The following is a 22,314-nucleotide window of genomic DNA, read 5'->3' on the forward strand; positions in this document are numbered from 1 at the left end:
TGACACTGCGGAAATTCTCCTCTTATTGCTCCCTTTTCTCTGTAAGACAGGAAGCCAGGCCATCAGCTAAGAGTAAGGAGGGAGAAGACAACGGAGATCTAAAAAGAGAAAGTGTGAAGTGATCATCTAGGAGTGGTGGTTTTAGCTGCCATGAAGTCGACTCCCAGCTCATGGGGTTGAAGCACTCAGATCCATAGGTTTTTCGTTGGCTGATTTTTGGCAGTAGATCACCAGGCCTTTCTTCCTAGTCCATCGTGGTCTGGTAGCTCCACTGAAACCTGTTCTACGTTATAGCAGCATGCAAGCCTCCACTGACAGACTGGTGGCGGCGGCACATGAGGTGCATTGGCTGGGAGTCGAACCAGGGTCTCCTGCATGGAAGGTGTGATTCTACCACGGAACCACCACTGCCCACGTCATCTAGGAGAAGGAAGAGCAAACGGGATAGGGAAATGTAGGATCACTGCAGCACTAAAGACCCACTTGAGGTTGGTGTCATGAATTTACAGAGAGCAGACAGCGGGGTTTTATGTTTTCCTGCTCCAATCAGCTATAGAAGCGAAGAAGCAGCACTCGAGAGTTGTATTTAACTAGGGACAGCTCATGTAACAATAACAGCTACCTATTTTTGCCTACAAGTCCAGGGCTTCTCCCACTCAGCTACCAAGTCCATACACACATCTTGCTGTCCCTCTCTCTGCCCTCCCTAACAGATCTGACAGAAGGGCTTGGGAAGGCTAAGGGGCTTGATTCTGTGGCTTCACCCACTTTGTTTCTGCTTGGTTTCATGGGCCATGAGATAGACACAACTCATTTCACTCTAAAATGTGTATTAATTCCTGAAATTACCCGACCTCCTTGAGATTTGAGAGAGGTCTTGACCCAGGAGGGCGCACCAGGCTCTGGATCTGGCTTGCCTGGAGGATGCTTCCCTTGGGTCTGCTGCTGCCATACAACCCGAGAACACTAGTTCACTCAACAAATACTTATTAAACACTCACTATGTGACAAAGACTCAAACGGTCACTGTGAGTCAGAATCAACTAGACAGCAATGGGTTTGGGTTTTTTGCTGTTGTTATGTAACAAAGAGGAGGGCAGTGGTGGTTCAGTGGTAGACTTCTTGCCCTCCACGCAGGAGATCTAGGTTCGATTCCCAGCCAGTGAACCTCATGTACAGCCACCAACCGTCTGTCAGTGGAGGTTTGCATGTTGCTGTGATGCTAATGCTAAACAGGTTTCAGCAGGGCTTCCAGACTAAGACTAGGAAGAAAGGCCTGACAACCTACATCTGAAAATCAGCCAATGGACCCTATGGTTCACAATGCTCTGATCCCATTGTGCCTGCAGTGGCCATGAGCTGGGGACCAACTTGAGGTGAGCTAACAACAACAAAAGTTACCAGCATTGGGAATAAAGCCCTGGACAAGACATTAGGAGCTCGCATTCCAGTGGAAGGTGCCCGAGGGATGGAATCCACCTGAGAGCTCCAGTTTCTCCCGAAGTTTGCTCTTCACACTGGAAGCATATACTCTGGAGTGGTCTCCAGCGGCCCTCCCTCCACGCAAACGCTTGGTCTGGGTTCAGATCTCCACAGATTGCTCAGCAATCTCACCATAGCTGATGTTGGAGAAATTGGTGGTACTGACGGGTGTCCACAGATAGAGAAGGCAGTCTAGGCCCCAAACAGAGTCTGTGTGCCTTTTACGGAGGGGTTGCGGGTGGAACTGGGGGATGCCTCAGGCGTTTTAACAGTCTCGATACGGTAGCAGGCTAGGGCATCTCTGTGGGTGCGAGTGGCTTCTGGTGCAAGGGGCCTGGAGGCTCCCCACTCACCTCCTGCCTTGCCCACTTTGCCTGGCTAAGTGACCCTGTCGTTGTTGTTAGTTGCCATTGAGTTGGCTCTGACTGAGGGTGACCTTACGTGTAAGAGGACAAAACTCTCCCTGGTTCTATGCCATCCTCACAATCTTTGGTTTGTTTGAGCCCACCGTTACAGCCACCGTGTCAATCCGTCTCATGGAGCGTTTCCCTCATTTTCACTGACCCCCTACTTTACCAAACATGACGTCCTTTTCTAGCGATTTGTCCAGCGATGATTATTTAGATGTGATTATCAAAAACACTCATTTTAGCTCAAGGAAGATTCATTTGGAACACATGGAACCTAAGGGCAGGGAGTGCAGCCTGACATCACAATGACTTCCCAGCTACTCCAAGCCCTCCTTCACCTGTTGCAGGCCAGCACTGTCCTGTACCCTCGCACAGTACCACCCCTTCTGAGGTAGAGGGCCAGCTTACCTTAAGTGGGGTAGGCATCCAGCTTACCTTAAGTGGGGTAGGGGACCAGCTTACCTTAAGCGGGGTAGGGGACCAGCTTACCTTAAGTGGGGTAGGGGACCAGCTTACCTTAAGTGGGGTAGGGGACCAGCTTACCTTAAGTGGGGTAGGGGACCATCTTACCTTAAGTGGGGTAGGGAGCCATCCTACCTTAAGTGGGGTAGAGGACCAGCTTACTTTAAGTGGGGTAAGGGACCAGCTTACCTTAAGTGGGGTAGGCGACCATCTTACCTTCAGTGGGGTAGGGGACCATCTTACCTTAAGTGGGGTAGGGGGCCATCTTACCTTAAGTGGGGCAGGGGACCATCTTACCTTAAGAGGGGTAGAGGACCAGCTTATCTTAAGTGGGGTAGGCGACCATCCCATCTTACCTTAAGTGGGGAAGGGGACCAGCTTACCTTAAGTAGGGTAGAGAGCCATCTTACTTTAAGTGGGGCAGAGGACCAGGTTACCTTAAGAAAGGATTCCAGCAAACCAAGGGCATTCAGAGAAGAGGGAGCACCTTTCCCCTGCTAAGGGTCAGTGGAAAAGGGGAGGCAGTCATGCCCCTGGAATTCCTGCCCATGTTTAGCATGATTACTCTGATCTGTTATCCACCAAACCTGGTCAGCTAGGATTGCACAACCCCTCTGTGTTGTGGCAGAAAAACCAAGTCTGAAGAATTTCAAATGGATACAATAATTTCAAACCATTGGCTCATTTGAATACAGATATTTATTAGGAAAATTGTAAGTGCATATACATCTTTTAATTGATATGGCTTCATAGTAAAAACTATTTCTGAAGAGACTTATTACTTATTTAAAAAAAAAAGAAAAGCACACTGTATACAGGAAGCTGCCTTCTCCTGGACCATTTTCACATTATCTGGGAAATGCAGTTTAAACAAATTTATACAAAGTACAGTGTTTATCACATTTAACACCAAGTCCATCACTGCACAGATACTGAGCGCCCAGCGAGGTTGCAGGATAACAAGTTTTCTACGTGCTTCTTTAACTTGGCTCTGCCAGTAGTCCGCTTAGAGGATTTGGAGGTTTCTAGGGAGCATTTCCCAGGAATGGGACTCACTCAGAAAGGGTCAGAGTAGATGCATAGAGGGATCAGGACCCCACAGTTATCATCCAGCTGGAAAAGGGTATACTACCTGGGGAAGGAGATAAACTCCCAGTTAGGGAGGCCACAGCACTAACTGTGGTCAGAAAAAGGCACCCTGGGAAGGTCAAATCTAATTCCATAAAAAGGCTTAGAAGACTGTCTGGATTTTACACTGGGGGACTGAAATTTATTGCTATTCCAACCCTCTGCTCCAGGCTGAAGCACTCCCTTCTCCAGAGGTGACCTCTGGTGAGCAGGTGGACAAGCAGAGGGTCCCTCCTGAAACTTCCTCGCTGGTATCTCAGCAGCTGGCCAAGGGGAACAGACAACAGTGCAAACAACACATGGCACAGATTCGGATTCCACAAACAGCACATCTGTGGACCCCCAGGACCCTGTCCCTCCTCCTATGCAAAGGCTGGCAGTGGAGGAGCACCCTGGAGGTGACCAGAGCCCAAGGGACTGTCAGACAGAGGCAGCAAAGGAAAGCCTGAACACTCACTGCTGTGCTTGACTTGTATTTTGAAGCCAAAGGCGAATTAGGGGCTCCTTTTTCTTTGCAAACGTCTATTTAAATGTATATTTACTTTAGTAGGATAGGCTCCATTAAGAAGCCAACTTGGGGGTAGAGGAATTGTTTTACAAATAATTTTGCCTGCAGTTTTTACTCTTGTCTACCCCCCAGCCCCCAGGATTTAGAGTAGTGGAAGTCTGAATCAAGACTCAACAGCAACTGGTTTGGGGCCTTTTTGTTTGTTTGTTTGTTTGTTTTCTTATTTCCTCGGAGTAAGAAATTTAATGGTGTTGAGTCCTGGTTCACAGATTCCAAAAGAAGATGCTTTCATATTTTCCATAAGGGGTTTTAAAAAATCTTGGATTACCTGAAAATAACTGTCCCACTGCAAGTTCAATCATCTCATATATAACTGGGGAACACTGTAGTGACAAGATCATTTCATAACAGAGTTTTGAACCTAGCTCTGTACTCCTTATAACAAATAAAGGTTTCCTGTACTGCGTTTTTTCAACGAAACAGTTGTTTTAAGGATGTGGATTTTTATTTAAATTAGGGGAAAATTTTGGTTGATGGATTTGCCTTCTCCCTTGAAGATCTAATTTAAAGGAACATTTATGGGAAAGCCTAACATGTTACTAATAACCCCACAGAATTATTAAACCTAAAAACACCTACAATTCAAGATTATTTCATTATCATTTACTTTCTACATGTTATGTACAATGTCCTGTCAGCTGATAAGGTTTTCCTTGTTTTTGCCCTTCTTTTTTTCCACTTTCTTAATTTTACAAATTTTACTGGGATCTTACAGAACAAGGGAAAAGTATTAGCGACACCAAATCAAAAACAAAACAAAGCAAACCCTGAAATGCCTACCTTTAAAAAAAAGGAAAAAACAAAATTAAATGCTTAATGCAACTCTACAAACTGCCCTGACTCAGAAAGAAACCATCCAAAATGTCAGGATTTTTAATGGAATTCCCTGAATATACCGTCATGTTCTTACAGGAATGCCCTATGGACACGCCTCTGCCGTCTTCCTAGAAGCAGGTGATATGGCAGGAAAGAAAGTCCTCCTGGGCTATTATTGTAAGCCTTTTGTAAGGTTAGAGGTGATGGGGTTTTCACACGGTAAAAAAAGATGAGATTCCATTTTAATCGAGAAGGAATCTCACCTCCAGATTGAGTCTTTTGTGGGTTACGTTTTTAAAAAACAAAAACAAAAAAAAGTTGAGAATCCTTTTTATTCCCAAAACATTACTGACTTGGAGCAATGAAGACAAAACTACTTACAGTTTTAAAATATCAACAACGCTGGAACAATTGAGGGGTAGCAGGCCTCAAAGGTCAATATTGCTGCCAACCAAATACCCTTGGGTTCTGTTGATCCTGGAGTGTTGGTGATCAGTGGCGACACCAAGGTGATCCAAACCAAAGGATTACAGCCCTATCTGGAATAGGGTGAAAAGGCCCCCAGGGCACGTCCTTCCTCTCAGCCTTTGTATACAAAGAACAGAATACCAGCTCCCCAAGATACTGGTCAGAGATGGAACATTGGCTTCGAACAAAAACACAGGATTGGACAATGGACAATATTCCAAACAAGACATAGATGTGTACAGTGTTTTCAGGACCTGGTAAGACAAGACATTTTGATTTGCTTCTTGGTGCTCAGTACAAATGAAAGCTTTGGTCTTGAGAGAATCCTTTTCCAGGGTCACGGAGACAGTCTTGGAGACACATGATGATGCATGAGAGAGAGGAAATGATGAGAAGGACATGATGGGATGCAGATGACAGCTTGGAGTGAGGGGAGCTTCTCACCCTGCCCTGGCCTCACACTCCTGCCTTGACTCAGGCAGACCCTGTCATCCTCACTGAGGTGGCCAGACCTCAGCTCTCATTTGGAGAAATGGGTTAGCCTCAAGTCTTGCCCTCTAGAACTAAACCCACCACCACCACTCTGGGCAGTACAGGGCAGACTTTACTATGGTTCACCCTGCTGATGGTACTGACACCCCCACAAGACCTTCCTGGTGTCTCTCCATTCTAGGGAGTGACAAATGTTGGCAAGTCTCCCACAGGCTGATGTCTCAGCTGGGTACAGCTCATACATAGAGATACGAAACTCAGGAATCCCTGGTCAGACTAGGGAGAGATATTATAATAAAGCAAGTAAAATAATGGCCTTAGTCTAAGCTCCTAGCTGTCACCAGTGACATTTGCTAATCACACTAAATGAAAAATAAACACCATATATTTTGCTACATAATCAAATGTGAAAGTAAGGCAAATTGTGCAAAACAAATCCCTTGGAAATGCAGACGGCCTTGGCTTGGGTAGTGGGGAAGCTGAGGAAGGCCCTTCCCTAACACTGGTTTTCAGACCTGGGCTCCCATGTAAGGTTTCCTCAGGCATCTGACTCAACCCGAGCCTCTCACATCTTGAACCTCCTGTTAATGAAGAACAGAGTGAAACACCATTAAGGCGGATTTCGACCGGCAACCATGTCCTCCTGTGGGATCTGCTGAATATAGAGCTATCACATCAGAGATGGTGAAGCCTCCTGTTCCAAGGCAAGTAGCTGCCTGAGAAGCTGTATGGGTCCCCAACCATTACTTCAAAATCGCATGCCATGTGTCTCCCTTCAGGGGCCCTGAACAGAGTGGGAAGGCTATTAAGAAACAGCCATGGCAGAAGCAGAGACGGGAAAGGGACTAAAGGCAGGAAGGCAAAGACACGGACACAGCAAGCATGGGGAACAGGCTACAAACAATAGCATGAGGATAACATGGAGACAGGTCACACCAAGTGACAAGACAGAGGCATAATGACTTTAAAAAAATACAGTGCATTTTTTCAGGGCTTACGATACTCTCTGCCTGAGGGAATGAGAGCAGCCACAGACACTCATACTTACACTGAGCCAGGAGGCCAGTTAGCTGCTGGGCTTCCATCCTGGGCAGTCCCGTGTCCCAGAGCCTGGTCTGTTCAGCCCTGTGACCTGGGCCTCCGGAAAGCCCTCCCATAAAACAGATACTTCCAACTGCTTCCCTCCAGCAAAACCCACAATCACCTTCTAGATGAGGTTAGTGGCCGCCTCCAGGCCTCACCAAATGGACTGACCAGGGACTGATACCCTGGAGGAACAGGAGACCTGGCAGGGCACCACGACAGCATTGCTTTCCATCCTGCCTCAGACACCACGTTCAGGTTTCATCCCCACCAGAGAATCAAGTTCTGGCTCCTCTACAGCAACCCTGGTCCATTCCCTGGGGCTGGGGCCACCACCATGTTTAAGTTTCATAAGGCACTTGGCAAGATGGAGTGAGGCCCCATGAGGCTGGCGGGGGCCTGAGAGTCATGCACGGATGGGGTGGGAGCTTCACTGCATTTCTTCACAGGGGGCCCACTCTCTTAGTCCTTGCAGCCCGGCTCACCCATCCACAGGATGGGATGGAGGCGGTGTCTCCCAGGGGCATAGCGGAAAGCCTGATTTGCCACCTCAGGGCAACATTAGCTCACCCACTGTTGCTAGAGGGCAAACAGCTTAGGACGACACTCATGTGATGGGCCAGCCACCCAGTTCTGGCCACAGAGTGGTGCTACCTGTCATCTGAAGAATGAATGGGACACGTCAGCCTAGAACTGAGGGTGCCTGGGGCACATGGGTGGGACCTTCCCCTGGGTTCCTTTGTCAGAGTAGGACTACCCTAGCCAAAGACCCATGGGCCAGAACTGCTGCTGCCTTCCTCAGGAGCTGGTGGAGGCGGCCTTCAGGGTGGGGGAGGGAAGGAGGGCCTGTAGAGCTGGCACCTTTCCAGGCCCAGGGGTCCAACTGACCAGCACCAAGCTGATAAGAGGGGCAGAGGGTAGAGAGCCATCCAAATAGGAGAGATGGCAGCAGGAACAAATGCCCCTCTGTAGCTGCAGTGCCCTGTCTGGGCACTTTTCCAGTGAAGAGGAGGAATGGCTCTAAGCAACTGATGCTGTAGCCGCACCAGCAAGCACAGAGCTGGAGGGGACAGACCCTCCAAGACCTGAACTGTAGGCCAGCAACTCTGGGGTTTTCTGCCTCTGAAATCCTTCTGCTCTGTCCCCCAGCCGCTTCATCTTTTCAACCATTTAGCACAAGTAGGACCGAGGCTCCTGGGGCAGGGGCGACCGTGTGCTTGGGGGGTGGGAGGAAGAGTCGAGAAATCCAAGGGGTCCTTTTTCAGAGCATAACCAAAGCCAGGGTATCCCTTGCTCTCCCACTTGCCTCCCTCTCCCCTTCCAGTCCAGGGGCTGCCTCACACATCGGAGAAGCTTGGCAAGAAATCACTCTGAAGCATAAATCCACAGGGGTGGGGGCAAGTTCTAGAATGTAAACTATGTTCACTTTAAGTAGCTGTTTCCCATGAGCAAGGAGCGAGGACCCAGGCAGCTGTGTCCAGAGCCTACCACACACCATCTTGGAGGCCCTCCCAGCCCAGGGACCCCATTTTGAAGAATCTGCAAGCATTACCCCAAGAAGAGGCTCCCTGAGAAGCATGTCCACATCTGCTCTCTGGAAACTCAGGACTCGATCCTGCTCACCACCATGCTGACTCTGCAGGTCAAGCCCATGTTGTGTGGTGGAGGCTCACGCAGCTCAGGCCAGGGGAGAAGGGCTGAAGTTCTGCCCTGAAGTGGTGGCAGAGTGAGGGAGGGCCAGGCAACAGGGACTGCGACAGCTGAGGCCAGGTGCTACGGGCAGTGTGTGTTATGTCTACACGAATGGTGCCTACCACCACTCTGCCTCCGAAAACCATGACAGGTGTGCCTGCCAGAAGGAGGGAGAGGGCGTGAGGCTGCCTCTGCTGGCAAGCTGCTCTGGGACCTGGGATGCAAACTGTAAGTGCCTGGTGCTGCGTGAGCTCCCGGATGCAGCCTGCTCAGAGAGGGAGTGGAGGGCAGGCCAACGTGTTCTGGAAACACTGGGCTACTCTAGTCAGTCATGAGCCGCAGCCTCCGCGTCACAGATCTCAAGCCCGTCTCTGCACAACTATTTTCTTCATAATTTAACAGACCAAGAAGGGTCTTAGGAAGCACATGAGTACACAGCTGGGGTGGCCATGAGAGTGGCAAAGCACTGCTCCCACCACGGAAGTCCGAGCACCTGGCCCGAGAGGCAGGTGGGTCATTGGGAAGTAGGGTTAGAGCCAATTTACAAAGCGCCGGGACAGACAAGGGCAGGGTGCATTGTGGTCCATCGAGGTGGCAGATAACTAGTTTTTCCTTTTCTGAGCAGCCTTTCTCTTCTTCTGTCGCTTCTTTTTTCCTATCTTTTCTTTTTTCCCCACTTTTTCTTCTCTGCGCCCCCTTAGATAAAATTAGTAGAACCATTAATAACTTTGAAATAAACCAGGGTTCCTCTCAGCCTGCACATCGTTTACCACTGGCCCACACATATGTTTAACTGTTTCCAGTCTCTGGCCTGGAGGCCCCTGGACACTGTATATCAGTAATTCATCCAAGAACACTAGAAATTTTCCCAATTCAAAAAAATGTTAAGTGGGCATCCATGACACCTATGAGCTGGTTACAGCAATTGCCAATTTGCCCATCTGACCCTGGTGCCTGCTGCGTCCTGCAGCCCCCAACAGGGGCAAGGATTCGTATCTAAAGCAGTGCAGAAGGCATAGCCAGAGCAGGTCTGGACTTGGCCTTCTATCCCACCCCACCCACACTCTGTCAAGCTGGGCTTCCTTCCAAAGAGCCAGCCTTCTCAACGCAGAGCTGAGCTCTCTTCTTTATCTAAAAAAACGAACTCCACATTGCAGATTGATGATAGCTTTAGAGGTTGGAGGCCTGAGGTTCAGCCAGCCATCCAGGAGAGGGGAAAGAAGACAACCTGGTCCCACCTTCTCCTTCCTGGATGGCTGTCTGTGTAGCCACCTCCTGGGAGTGACTGGGATTGTTCTGCAGAGCAAAGGGGAGAGCTGGTTAGCAGAATTTTATTAGAGCAACTGGCTCGTGATTGTCACATTAAAATGAATCAAGCTGAATGATATTTAATGATTTATGGGGTGAGGCCACCTGTTCCCGTGAAAGCTGTAGTCATCAGATTTTTATATGGGAAAATGTGAAAGTTGGATATTACTAGGGCTGAGTCTCTGGGGATTACATGGGGATGTTAGGAGAACCAAGGAGAAGGAAGGGGAAGAAGAATTAGTGAGTCAAATATTAATCTTCAGAAAACTAGCATTGCCAGCTCCACTGGGGTCGGGGGAGGCACAAAAATGGGAGCAAAAGATCTCATCTGCTCATCAGAAATGCCCCTGTCCTGTCTCTCAGACACGGGCTCAGCCAAGGGACATAAGGCATCTGATTAGTAGGTCAGCTTAAGTTTATAAACTTCAGAAATGTATATGAGCTCCCTTTCTACAAACTAATGAAGTTCATGTCGGGTAAATAAATTCCCACATACGGTAGGAGGCTTATACCATGAAACAATTAGCATTTTATTGCTAGTGCACATAAGGTCACATTGGATACAATTTTCGTACAAGTGAAAAAATACACTGTGGCTAACATTAAAAAGCTGCGTTCACATTTATATATATAATATATATATTTCTTTACAAATTGCCAGTAGTTGCAGATAATAGAGAAACGTAACCTACTGACATTCATATGGCTCCACTTCAAATATATGAATTGTTCGACTATAAATATATTCTGAAGTACATTTGTTTTCTAAAGAAACAAAATAAAAAAAATGTGCATGAAAATATATATTTAAAAAAATGCCTTGCAAAAAGTTACAAACACCACCAGGACCATCTGTGGATTCCAATTCTGCATGGATATTCCATCTCGCCAGCATTTCTGACGGGAACCTGAAACCCCTGCTGCGGCTGCAGGAGGCGAGATTAGTGGCAAAGTGCTGGTATATTTATCATTATTATTATCGTGACTTTCACTTCTGAGTGCAGAAACCTCAGAGTCTGCAGAGCCTCCGTAGCATAAGTAGGCTTCTCTCAGATGCAATCACAGAAACCAGATTCCTCAAAGCAAGCTCTCCAATTTCAAATTGCATTTGATTCTGCAAAGACTTGTTTTTTATGGGAAAGCAGGGACAGGATCTCACGTCCCCAAGGAGAGGGCCAGCTCCATTCTAAAGGAAGCCGCGAAAGGATCTCACAGAGGGCCCAAGGGGGGTGGGCAAAGGAAGGAGAGGGATCATGGGCAAGACCCGTGACCTCCGTCCTCCCCACCAGTACGGCCTTTGATCAGGCTACAGAAATGAGAAGCAGAAGCAAGATGAAAGCATGCTCTTGGGGGCAGGGGGAGGCAAGGGGATGACCAGGAGAGGGTCTCTGAGCACAGTCCCTAATGTTGGGGGTTTCTGTAGCACAGCCACAGATCGAACCACGGAACTTGACAAAGGAGTGAGACTGGTAGCTTTTGCCCAGGGCTAAGGTCTAAGGTCACTGTGGAAACCCTGGTGGCACAGAAGTTAAGAGCTTGGCTGCTAACCAAAAGGTCGGCAGTTTGAAGCCACGAGGCACTCGTTGGAGACTCTATGGGGCAGTTGTACTCCGTCCTATAGGGTCGTCATGAGTCGGAATTGACTTGACGGCAACAGATTTTTTTTTTTTGGTGAGTCAGTGCCTGACCCCAGCGCAGCAATTCCAAAAGGTGCGCCCCCTGCAGGAGCAGCTGGCAAGCCTTTCCCCGCCCTCAGTATGCTGACTGTGCTCACAGGCTCTCCAAGTAAGAAGAAGGGAAGCTCCAAAACAGATTTTGAAGTAATTGCTGATTTTAAAAATGATGATGATAAATGATGATGATCATGAGAGAGCTGACTGATGGGAAATGCTGCTTGGGTAATACAATATCTTAGAAAAACCCCAGTTAAAAAGATCCAATGCACAAGAGGTTGGGACATGGATGGATACAAGTTGCAATATCGTACCATACGCTATAAATGCAGGTGTTGATACACGGGGCAAACCTCAAGCCCGTTCCCAGGTCCGTCTGGTCCTCACGACCCAGGCCTTCCCCTCCTCCCCACCCCTTGCCCTTTTGGTTCTCATGTGACTTTAGCGCTCCTCAAGTGGGTCTAGTGGACAGTCCTGTTTTGGCTGCTGTGCTTACTTGTTTAAAGTTTTGTCCAGGTATTCCTGAATCCACTTTAATCTTGGGTCAATGCACACTTGTCTGTTGTTGTTCTTCAGCCTTGCCCTGCCAAAACAAAAGAGGCAACAGCGTACAGGTGGGCGGGATAAAGGCAAGGCCGCGATTTGGCCACTCATTCATTCCACACGCATCTTAGGGCCCTCGCCGGCGCCAGGAGCGCCTCTTGGTAGGTCCCGGTTGTGGGGAAGCTCGAGATCTGCTGGGACCCCACAACACTAACAGTGTAGAAAGTTCTGCTGCAGAGATACAGCAAAAGGGAGGAAAAAACCCTTACAGGGGAGTCCAGGAGAATTCATGTACGTAAGCCTCTGAGCTGACCCCTGAAGGCAGAACAGGAGTTTGACAAGTAATGAGAAAGAGGAGGTTCACAAAGAGCAGAGACCATGAGGAGGAAGAGTGGCAGGTAAGACGCTCGCCAAAGGCAGGGCCAGATGTCAGGAGGCCTTGGGGGCCATGTGATGGAGCAGAGGAAACAATCTGGAAGGTTACAGAAACCTTAAGGGCTTCAAACTGGACAGTGACAGACGCCGGTGTTTTTCTTTTGACAGGGCATCTTGACAATGCTTAAAAGTAGTCCTGGAGGCAGGAGGTTTGCAAGGCAGTACTCCAGTGGTCTAGGGACAATGACAGTACCAGTGGATGTGACTGTGCAGGTGGCGGTGAGAGTGAGTGTAGGTGGGGAGTGACAACGCAGGTGGGGGTGGCAGTGCAGCTGGGGTGACAGTGCAGGTGAGAAGTGGCAGTACAGGTAGCAGCAGTGACAGCACAGGTGGGGGTGACAGTATAGGTCAGGGACTAACAGTACAGGTAGGATTGCCAGAAGATAATTTCCAGAAATTTTTCAAGTTCATCAAATGTTCCATAATCTCATTTGCTTTTGAAGTCCAGACTCCACCTTCCTCCCGTTCATCGCCTCCACTCACAGCCTCCCTACATGAAGACTCCCAGGGAGGACCTGGGCTTCTCTTTCTCAGCCCCTCTCTATAAATCCCTGGCTTGCAATTTCTGGGTACCAGCTAACTCCAGCAGCCCAAGGCTATCCCTGCCTAGCCACTAAAGGCAGGAGGGTAACTAAGCCCAGCACAAGGCTTTAGGAACACCCCACTTTCTCCAGGTAGCCTGCTCAGTGCTGGGTGAGGCTGTGCAGAGGAGAAGTAGCGCTGTGTTCACACACAGGTACCACTGTTTATTAATTACATGCTTGCCCAGGTCTGAGAATTGTATTTGTCTTCTTAAACTTCCCGCTACATTCCCAGACACCCGAAGTGACATAATCTATACTGTGAAGCACACTGATGCATGTTAACACCAGTATCTGATGACACGCCTCTCTCAGGAGATTTAATATTTTATTGTAAACAAAGTAAGTGAAGAAACATTCATCTTCCAGTGCCCTAGAACACACTGCAAATGATAAACACATTCAAGGAAGCAAAGGTTAAAGAGAAGAGAGTCAAACCTAAAACAGCTGGTGCTGTGCTGAATATCTTCAGAAAGTCGCAGCTCTCCTTTCATCTGCTAACGCCTTAGCCCACTCCGAGTGCTAGGGCTTTTCAGGATGGAGACACCCCAGGAGACACAGAGCCTCGGCCTTCACTGTAGTCATCTAGATACGAGTGTCCTGGTTGTTATGCATCACGTAGGTGTACACACGACAGAGCCCAGGCAGATGAGCAACCACGTGCTCCCTCTTCCTGCCTCTCTTGCATCATCCTAGCCCCAGACAAGATACTGTGTGCTTCATTTATGTGTGATTCTCGTCCATTTGGTTTCCCACACAAATGAAAATCAAATGTTAGCAGCTGCCATCAACACCAACCAAAAACAAAAACTCGTCTGTTGTGTTTGAGAATGTGCAGGTAAGTGAGTTGAAAATGTGGAATTTTCACTGAATGGTTAAAGACAACTACACCAAATTTAGATCTTGAGTTTTTATTGTGACAGAAAGGATTAATTTAGAGTACAGAGGCCTGAAACAAGCAGGAAAGATATAACGGTGACTAGGAGAGCATTGACTTAGGCAGTGGACTTCGGCAGAAAACTCGGGGAAGCCCATCATTTCTCCAGTCCAGAGGTACCCAACCATGGTACCGCCCTGTGCTACAGGAAGGAATCTTTGAGAAGAAGGCAGACAATAAGCACTGCGAGCATGGTGGGTTGCCAAGGGCAAGGATGGCTTTTGAAACTCCTGTAAGTACTTATGGTAATAAGGTTGCTACTGTTAGCTGCCATTGAGTTGGTCCCCAACTCATGTTGACCCCATGCACGATGAAAAAAATGCTGCCCAGTTCTGGTAATAATATCTGCCTCTAATTATGCCAAGGAGTCCCTGGGTGGCAAAAATGGTTAAGTGCCTGGCAACTGAGAGGTTGGCAGTTCAAATCCACTCAGAAGCACCTCAGAGGAAGCCCTAGAGATCTCCCGAAAGATGACATCCATTGAAAGCCCTACAGAGCACAGTTCTACACTAAAACACATGGGGTCTCCATGAGACAGAATCACCTTGAGGGCAGCGGGTTTGGTTTTTGGTTTTAATTATGCTAAGTTCAAGGTTGGCCAATAGGCATAGATCATTTCTATACCTTTAACAGGTGTGTGAGTTAGATGTCAATATGCCCATTGGATGCAATATCCTTAAAGGATGATGTTCAAGACTTACACAATCCATATTATTCAGCCAGAAAGAGAAATGAAGTCCCAATACATGCCGCAACGTGGATGAACCTTGAAAACATGCTGAGCGAAATTAATCCGTCACAAAGGACAAATACTGTATGATCTCTCTTACATGAAATAAGCAAAGATATAGAAACTGAAGATTATCAGTGGTTATGAGGGGTGGGAAGGCAGGAGGAAGGAGAGATTTTGCTTAGGGCACACTGAGTTTATCTTAACATCAGTGGAATACTTTGGAAAAGGATAGCAGGAGTAGTTGCACAACTTGAAGAATGTAGTCCATGGCCATCTGGCAATCGCTGAACTGGTAAAGGTTTTGTTGTGTACATTTTCACAATACAAAACAAATAGAATTAATAAATAAAGGACTTACACGATTTGAAGGGCACAGTTTGGAGTGGAGAGGATTTTGAGATGCTTGACGTTGGCTCTGGCAACGTGGCTCTCGAAGAAACGGCATGGACATCTGTAGCTCAGGCTGACAGGTTTCCCTAGAAAAGGTAATAAGAACAAGACAACCTGTTATCCTGCCAAGCTTTGGGGATGCACCCAGGTCTTAGTTTGCAGCCAGAGGAAGAGATGATGGAATGAGAGGGAGTGGGGGTGCTGGTAAGGCTCAAAAGCAATGGGATGAGTTACAGGTGCATTCTGGGAAAGACTATCTCCATGGGCAGGTGCATTTTGGGGTGAGCCTCGGCTTATACAGAGCAAGGGGACAAAAGTACCTGCACAGAGCTGGACACTAGACAGGGTGGGAAGTTAAAGTAAGAAGCCACCGTCTTAGGAATCTCAAGATAAAAGCAGTAATTATAGCAGATAACAGTTTCAGTCAAAGGTACTTAGGGTCCCAGGTTTTCTTTGCAAAATAAACTCCTCCAGGACTGTTATGGGTTGAATAGTATCCTCCTAAAATGTGTGTCAGCTTGGCTAGGCCATGATTCCCAGTATTGTGTGGTTGTCCTCCGTTTCGTGATCTGATGTAATTATCCTATGTGTTGTAAATCCTAATCTCTAAGATGTTAATGAGGCAGGATTAGAGGCAGTTATGTTAATGCGGCAGGACACAATCTACAGGATTAGTTGTATCTTGAGTCAATCTCTTTTGAGATATAAAAGAGAGAAGTGAACAGAGACAGAGGGACCTCCTACTACAAAGAAGGAAGAGCCAGGAGTGGAAAGTGTACTTTGGATGCAAGGTCCCTGTGCTGAGGGGCTCCTCGGCCAGGGGAAGATTGATGACAAAAACCTTCCCCCAGAGCCAACAGAGAGAGAAAGCCTTCCCCTGGAGCTGGTGCCCCAAATTTGGACTTCCAGCTTCCTAAACTGTGACAGAATACATTTCTCTTTGTCAAAGCCACCTGTTTGTATTTTTGTTATAGCAGCACTAGATGACTACATTAAGGGCTAAGTGAGAAGGATGCCAATTCAGAGAAGGGAAATGGGGGAGGAGGCTCCATCCAGTCTCCTACCCCTTTCCCTCCCTCCTCCTGGACAACTTCATCCCAGGATCCACTGCAGCTCCCAGGAATGCTGCCCTCCCCCACCTGCAGTCTTCCTTCTAGCTTTCTCCCTAAGCCTGGCCACCACCACAGAGTCCTGGCTGGCTTCCTACCTGTGGGTCCCCAGAGGACACAGGCAGAGGGCCCACCTCCTCCCCAGCACTTCCTCAAAGGCAAGAGATTACTCAGGCTGCAGTCAAATGTGGCTTTCTTTGCCTGTTGTGGATGCTGCCTGCAGCCTCCTGGATTTTATTAAAATCTTTGTTCGCCAATTCACCAATTTGCAAAATGCCATAATTGACACTCATTAGTGTAAATTAGCAAGGGGTTCCTGCAAAATCCACCACTCATCCTCTGAGTCTAGGATTGCAAGCCCTGGGGGCTAGGATTTTTGCAGGTTTTTTTTTCCCTGCAGATTTTATCCAAACCCTGCTTAATACCCAAATTATTTGAATTTGTGGATCCTTTCATCAGGGATTAAATGTGTCTGAGAATTTTTAGTCCAGAGATTTAAGAGGAAAAAGAAAAAGAAAAAAAAGACAAAACTACTTGTTTACAGAGCTCCCAAGGGTTACTGTGATTCTTAAGCTCTGCACCTTCGAGAAGAGAGCAGAATCCTGGAGGGTGAAGGGCTGATCTTTTTCTAAAGGCTCAATTCAGTTGATGGATGCCATGGACTAGGAACAGCATCACATTTAACCCCCAAATCAGGGGAAAGGCAGACCACTCTGCCCTTTCTGACCAACAAAAAACCAAAAAAACCAAACCCAGTGCCGTCGAGTCGATTCCGACTCATAGCGACCCCATAGGAGAGAGTAGAACCGCTCCCCATTGAGTTTCCAAGGAGCGCCTGTCGGATTCAAACTGCGGACCCTTTAGTTAGTTAGCAGCCCCCTTTAGTTAGCCATAGCACTTAATCACTACGCCACCAGGGTTTCCCTGACCAACAAAAGCTACCTGGAAAACCAGGAAGGAGAAAGTCCATTTCCATGTGGTCAGTGACTCCTGGCTGGGGAGCTAGCTGCCTTTCCCTTTACACCTAATCTAACTCCAGAAAGTCACCCCTGGGGCCCAGCTTCTAGGCTTCCAGCAACTGCACCAGGGGCCCTCCAGGGGAAGTCAGCACCACAGTGTAACCAGATCACCTGGGAAAGAGACCCCAGCTGCTGACAGGGGCCAGGCCTGGGTAATTAAGAGTCCCCCAGCCAGGTCTCCCCTCTGCATGAGCATTTCACCCAGGGCTTCCCTGCATTTCCCATAGGTCCTCCCTGAGCTGGCGCTGGCCAGGACCCAGTGGCAAGGCAGGAAGGGTCCCAGCCACAGAGCAACCTGAAGCCCCAGAGTCCGTGGTGGTGGGGGCTGCTACACTCCAGCGTTCAGGAAGAAGCAGTTCCAGGTCAAGCCAGAAATTAGAGCCATTCCCAGCTCAAAACAGGTTTTGCTCTTTCTCTCCTGGCTACCCCTGGGATTATCCATTTCCTACCAAGGCAATTTGTATTCCTGCTCCCAGGACCCACTTGTTTGCCTGTCAAGTGGGAGAATTTCAATGGTTTTTTTTTTTTTTTAAAGGGACAGCACACCTAGGTGCTCTTATCAAGAGATCTTGGAACTATTCCCACCTGGTGTCCTTTCCTCCAGCTTTTTGTCAATATCATTAACTTTTCCAGCCGTTTTGGAAAGTCATTTGGTTTACAGTGGAGATGCCTGACTGGCTGCAATGTTACCTCTCCCCACCCCACAACTCGGGACCTGGCAGCCTAGCTGCCAAAGCAGTTTCCAGAGACGCCTACTCTGATGCATAGACAAGAGTCTCCCAGGCTCCCCGCCCCACCCCCTACCAGTCAGCCCCCTCCAGTCAGGCCTGGGAATGTGGCTGACCTTGGGTTTAACCCGGAGAAGCCCAGGGTACCCATGAGCCCAACTGCTTGGCCAGGTCAGATAATGGGGGGAGGGCATGAGCCTAGCCTGAGTCTCTGCAGGACAGCTTTGGGGTTCAGCCACTGGTTATAGGGCTATAGAGCTCAGAGAGCTAAAAAATATATATATACATATATATATGTATATATATAGAGAGAGAGGTAAGCCCCACAAAGTGTGTGTCTGGGAGGGGCTGTCCTGCAACTTTCCAGGGACTGGGGTAGCCCCAGGGCAGCACCTCCCCCAGCAACGAAGCCCTGCAGGTAACTCTCTGGCCAGCAGCTTTCTGGTGGGTGCATCCAAAAAGAACCTGACCTGCTGGGGAGCCATTTATCCAGAGGGCACTGTCACAGCCACCCTTGCCAGACCCCTCACTGTCAACCCCAAACCAGAGCACCCCAAGACCTCTGGGCGTGGGAGGTGTCACCCTGAAGCCTCAGCCTCGGATACTTTTCCAGCTATGGAAAAACGTTTACTTTGCCTTTGATGCGGGTCCCTCTGCAGCTCTGACCAACAACTTGTTACACACTTAGAGAAACCATGCCGGGCAGTCAGGAGCCACCCTGGGTTAGCGCACCCCCTCCTGCTTAGCCCCGCCGCGCGTTCATCCTACCTACACCTGCTGCCAGTCCCGGGTCTGCTAGGGCACAGGGGCCAGGTCTGCGGCCCAAACCCGGCTTATAGCTCTGGGCACACTCCGGGGCCTGCACAGAAGGCGGCTGCACCAAGAGGATTCAGAATGTCCTTCTACCCTCCGCCGGTTTGTCAGAAACTTTGCAGCCAAGAAAGGCCCTGATGGACATCGTTTTGTCCTGGGTTCGGAGGCAATAGTTTATTTTGGTTCGCAGCTGCAGTATCCTGTGATACAGCAGCAAGTTTTCTCTTCAGCGTCAAAAAAAAAAAAAAAAACAAGAAAAGAAAACCTTTTCCCTCTCCCAGTGAAATGGGATATCACAGTTCCCAGTGGCCCGAGGCGTTGGCGACTGAACTTTGCTGCAGAGCTCATTACGCACAGTGCGCTGGGCCAAGTGACAAAGGCGCCACTTTACAGGTGTGTTTGGAGGCTGGGATGATTTGTGCCCGGCCTGCATGGCCCCTGCGCCTCTCTCTTGACCCTGGGAGGGCCAGAAGGAGGAGGGGAGGCAGTGAGCTGGACTGCAGAGCTGTGCAAAAGCGCAGCCGGGCCGGTTGCGCAAGCCCGACAGCTGCGCCGCGCAGCCCGCCGGCGCCAGGCCTGGAGCTCCGTGCTGCTGCGGGACTGAGAGGGCCGGCCTGGCGTGGAGGAGATACCGCGCAGCTCGCCCTGACCCCGCCGCCACGACCAGTAGGTCACGCAGCGAGCCGGGCTTTGCAAAACACTCTTTCCCATCCGCCGCCCGATCGCATCTAAGGTACGGTGCGCAGCGGGGCTTCGGGGCCCATCACGGCTGGAAACTTAGCCCGGCGCGGGAGAGCACTAGCTGGGGGCGGACGGACAGGAGTCTGTGGCCTGCGGTCCCGACACGGCTCCCCACCTGAGTCCTCTGCGCGCTCCGGGCCAAGTGCTCTTGCCTACCCTCACTCTGCAGCGCGCTGGAGGACAGGCGGCCGCCCCAGGACCTGAACCCTATTGCGGGGGCGCGAAACCTCAGCGCAGGCAGGCGAGCGAGGCGTGCGCCTTTAGACGCGACTTCTCGACTGAGCGTGTCGGGCAAAGTGGGCTGCCTCCACCTTCCATGTGGAAAGCGGCCGCGCAATCGGTTCGCCCCGGCGGCGCCGGCGCGGGCAGAGCAAGCCGCGACCCCGCAGAATCCCGGGCGTCTCCTCGCGCCTTCGCTTCCAAGCGCACTCACCGTCGCTGAGGCAGAGCGCGGCCAGCAGAAGGGCCAGTACGGCGACCGCCTTGGCATCCATGTCGCGGGCGGCGGGCGGGCAGCGGACAGACCGGACAGGACGCGGTGGGCGCAAGCTGATGGAGAGTGAAAGTGCCGCGACTGGGGCCGCGCGCCTGGCGCTTTAGAGGCGAGAGGAGAGAGCCGGGCGGGGCGGGGCGGGGCGGGGCGCGAGCTAAGGGGCGGGCCTGGAGCGGACTAGAGACCGCGGCCTGAGTTCTGACGCTCGCCCCCTTTGGCACCGCCACCCCTCTGTCACCTCCCTCTTGTCCCTTCCTCCGTGCCTGTGGTGTCCCAGGGGCCTCCTGGCGCTCCGGCCTTTGACCTCAGGCCTGGGCCATGCAGATGGAGAAATGAGTCCCCGTGGCATTGTGATTCAGCCCTCAGCTGCTAACCGAAAGGTTTGTGGTTCAAACCCACCAGCTGCTTAGAGGGAGAAATATGTGGCAGCCTGCTTCTGTAAAGATTACAGCCTTGGAACCCCTATGGGGCTTTATAGGATCGCTATGAATTGTCAATGGGTTTGGGTTTTGGATTGGTATGCAGATGGAGAGACTGTGCCCTGGAGGCGAGATTTGAGCCCCGGTCCTTTGGCTGAGGGAAGGAATGAGAACCAACGAAAAACAAGTCAGGCCCAGTGTGAGTGCGGACTGCGCCATGGCATCTTAAGGTAGTCAAGAGCGGCCTGTTTTCTGGGTGCAGGACTTCAGTTGATCGCCTGTTCCAGGTTCACTGCTCAGCGGCCCTGGAAACTGCCGAATTGAACGGGATCAGTCTTTACAGTCAGAGCGCTCTGATTCCAAACACCATCGTTTATTAGCTGAGCTGCAGTTCCTCACCGGTGAATTTGGGGCTCTAAAATACAGCATTGTGCGACCAAAATGAAACACAGAGGTTCGCCCCGGAGGCCCTTAGGAAACCAGAGCTTACTTAGCCCTTTGTACCTCTGTTCTCTCAGCGGTGAAATGGCCTGATCACAGTTCCCAGCCTACGAGTGGAACTGGGGGAATTCGGTGAGATCCCCACCGAAAGTCCTCAGCGTCTGACACATAGTCAACCAAATTAAAAAAAGAAAGAAAGAAAAAAAGGAAGCTAGAAATAGCTTTTAAAACTTCAACATTTTCTCCCTCTACTTTTTCTGGGTACCCAATGAACGCCCAGCGCGACCCAAAGCTACTAGAGCGCAAGGAAACCCTCCTTCTGGGTCTGGGCTCCTGGAACCCGCCGGTCAGGGCCAAAGGACCTCACCTACAGAGCTTCCCTGGCGGTGTCCCATACAGCCTCACATGGGCCAGCCCTCACAGCAGGCCGCCGCGCCCCTTCCCTGACACCCCGAGCTAGGCGGAAGACTACAGGGCCAGGGGCGCAGGCAGGCGGCCTGGAGGCGCGGCGTGGGGGCAGCGCCCCTTTGGGCCTTGTTTGTGACCACAGGCCACGCCAACCACCCATTCTTGCCTTTTCCCGCGTGGCCAGTAGAGAGGATTCTGCCCGCACGTCCATTGGCTTGGCGCGCCTAGGGCACCAGGCGTGAGGTCCCGGTCCTGGAGGAATCCCGGAGGAGGGGCTGTCTGAGAGGGGCGGCCAGTGGTTTCCGCCGGAGGCTATGGAGTGAGGACGGTCAGCGGGAGGTCGCCAGAGACTCTGGCCGAGGGGGTGGGTGTCTTCTGTGTGTGTGTTTCCAAAGCCACTTTGGCGCCTACTTAGGTGCGCCACGGAGCGCCCCAAGGATCTGCACTCATTCATTCATGGGGCATTGGGCGCAGAGCCAGGAACCCTACTGACCTGGTGCCTGCTCTTAAAGAACTAACAGTTTAGTGGCGAAGACAGTCCTGTATCTTACTTAGGGTTGTCGGCCTCTCCTCTCCCCTCCGGTTATCGCGAAGCCTGTGAGTCCGGCGCGCAGACCCGTGCTCGGGCGGCTGGGCTCGGGCGCCCTCTAGTGGCCACGCCGCGGCAAGGCGGGGGGCCTCAGCCTCGGTCTCGGTCTCGGTCTCGGTCTCGGTTTCGGTCTCGGTCTCGGTCTCGGTTTCGGTCCCGGTCTCAGCCCCTCGTCCCCCGCCTAGCCCTACAGTCCCGGTGGCTGGTGGCCCGCCCCGCTGGAATCCGCGCGGAGCCAGGAGACGTGGCGGGGCTGGCGGGAAATCAGCCGCCCGGGGAGCGGGGCGCACCCTCGAGCCTGGAGCCCAGAGCCTGGCTGGAGCCGCGCAGGGCCTCGCGGGCAGGTCCAGCCA

General features: G+C 50.5%; 1 protein-coding gene across 2 annotated transcripts; it reads right to left on the minus strand.

Moving 5' to 3' along the window:
* Window positions 1–2,517: 2,517 nt before the first annotated feature.
* Window positions 2,518–20,183, minus strand: CXCL12 (C-X-C motif chemokine ligand 12). 2 transcript variants are annotated; one of them, XM_064269813.1, is made up of 4 exons: window positions 20,045–20,183; window positions 15,170–15,287; window positions 12,079–12,165; window positions 2,518–9,297 (listed from the first exon to the last, which is right to left on the minus strand). In XM_064269813.1, the coding sequence occupies exons 1-4, from the start codon at window positions 20,103–20,105 to the stop codon at window positions 9,204–9,206; spliced, it is 360 nt and encodes a 119-aa protein (XP_064125883.1). In that variant the 5' UTR covers window positions 20,106–20,183; the 3' UTR covers window positions 2,518–9,203. The 2 variants fall into 2 exon arrangements, with proteins under 2 accessions (XP_064125883.1, XP_023402912.1); XM_023547144.2 differs by lacking the exon at window positions 2,518–9,297 and having other exon boundaries at window positions 9,890–12,165; window positions 20,045–20,178.
* Window positions 20,184–22,314: the final 2,131 nt, after the last annotated feature.

Source organism: Loxodonta africana, chromosome 16 (genome assembly GCF_030014295.1).
Source record: "Loxodonta africana isolate mLoxAfr1 chromosome 16, mLoxAfr1.hap2, whole genome shotgun sequence".
Lineage (NCBI taxonomy): Eukaryota > Metazoa > Chordata > Mammalia > Proboscidea > Elephantidae > Loxodonta > Loxodonta africana.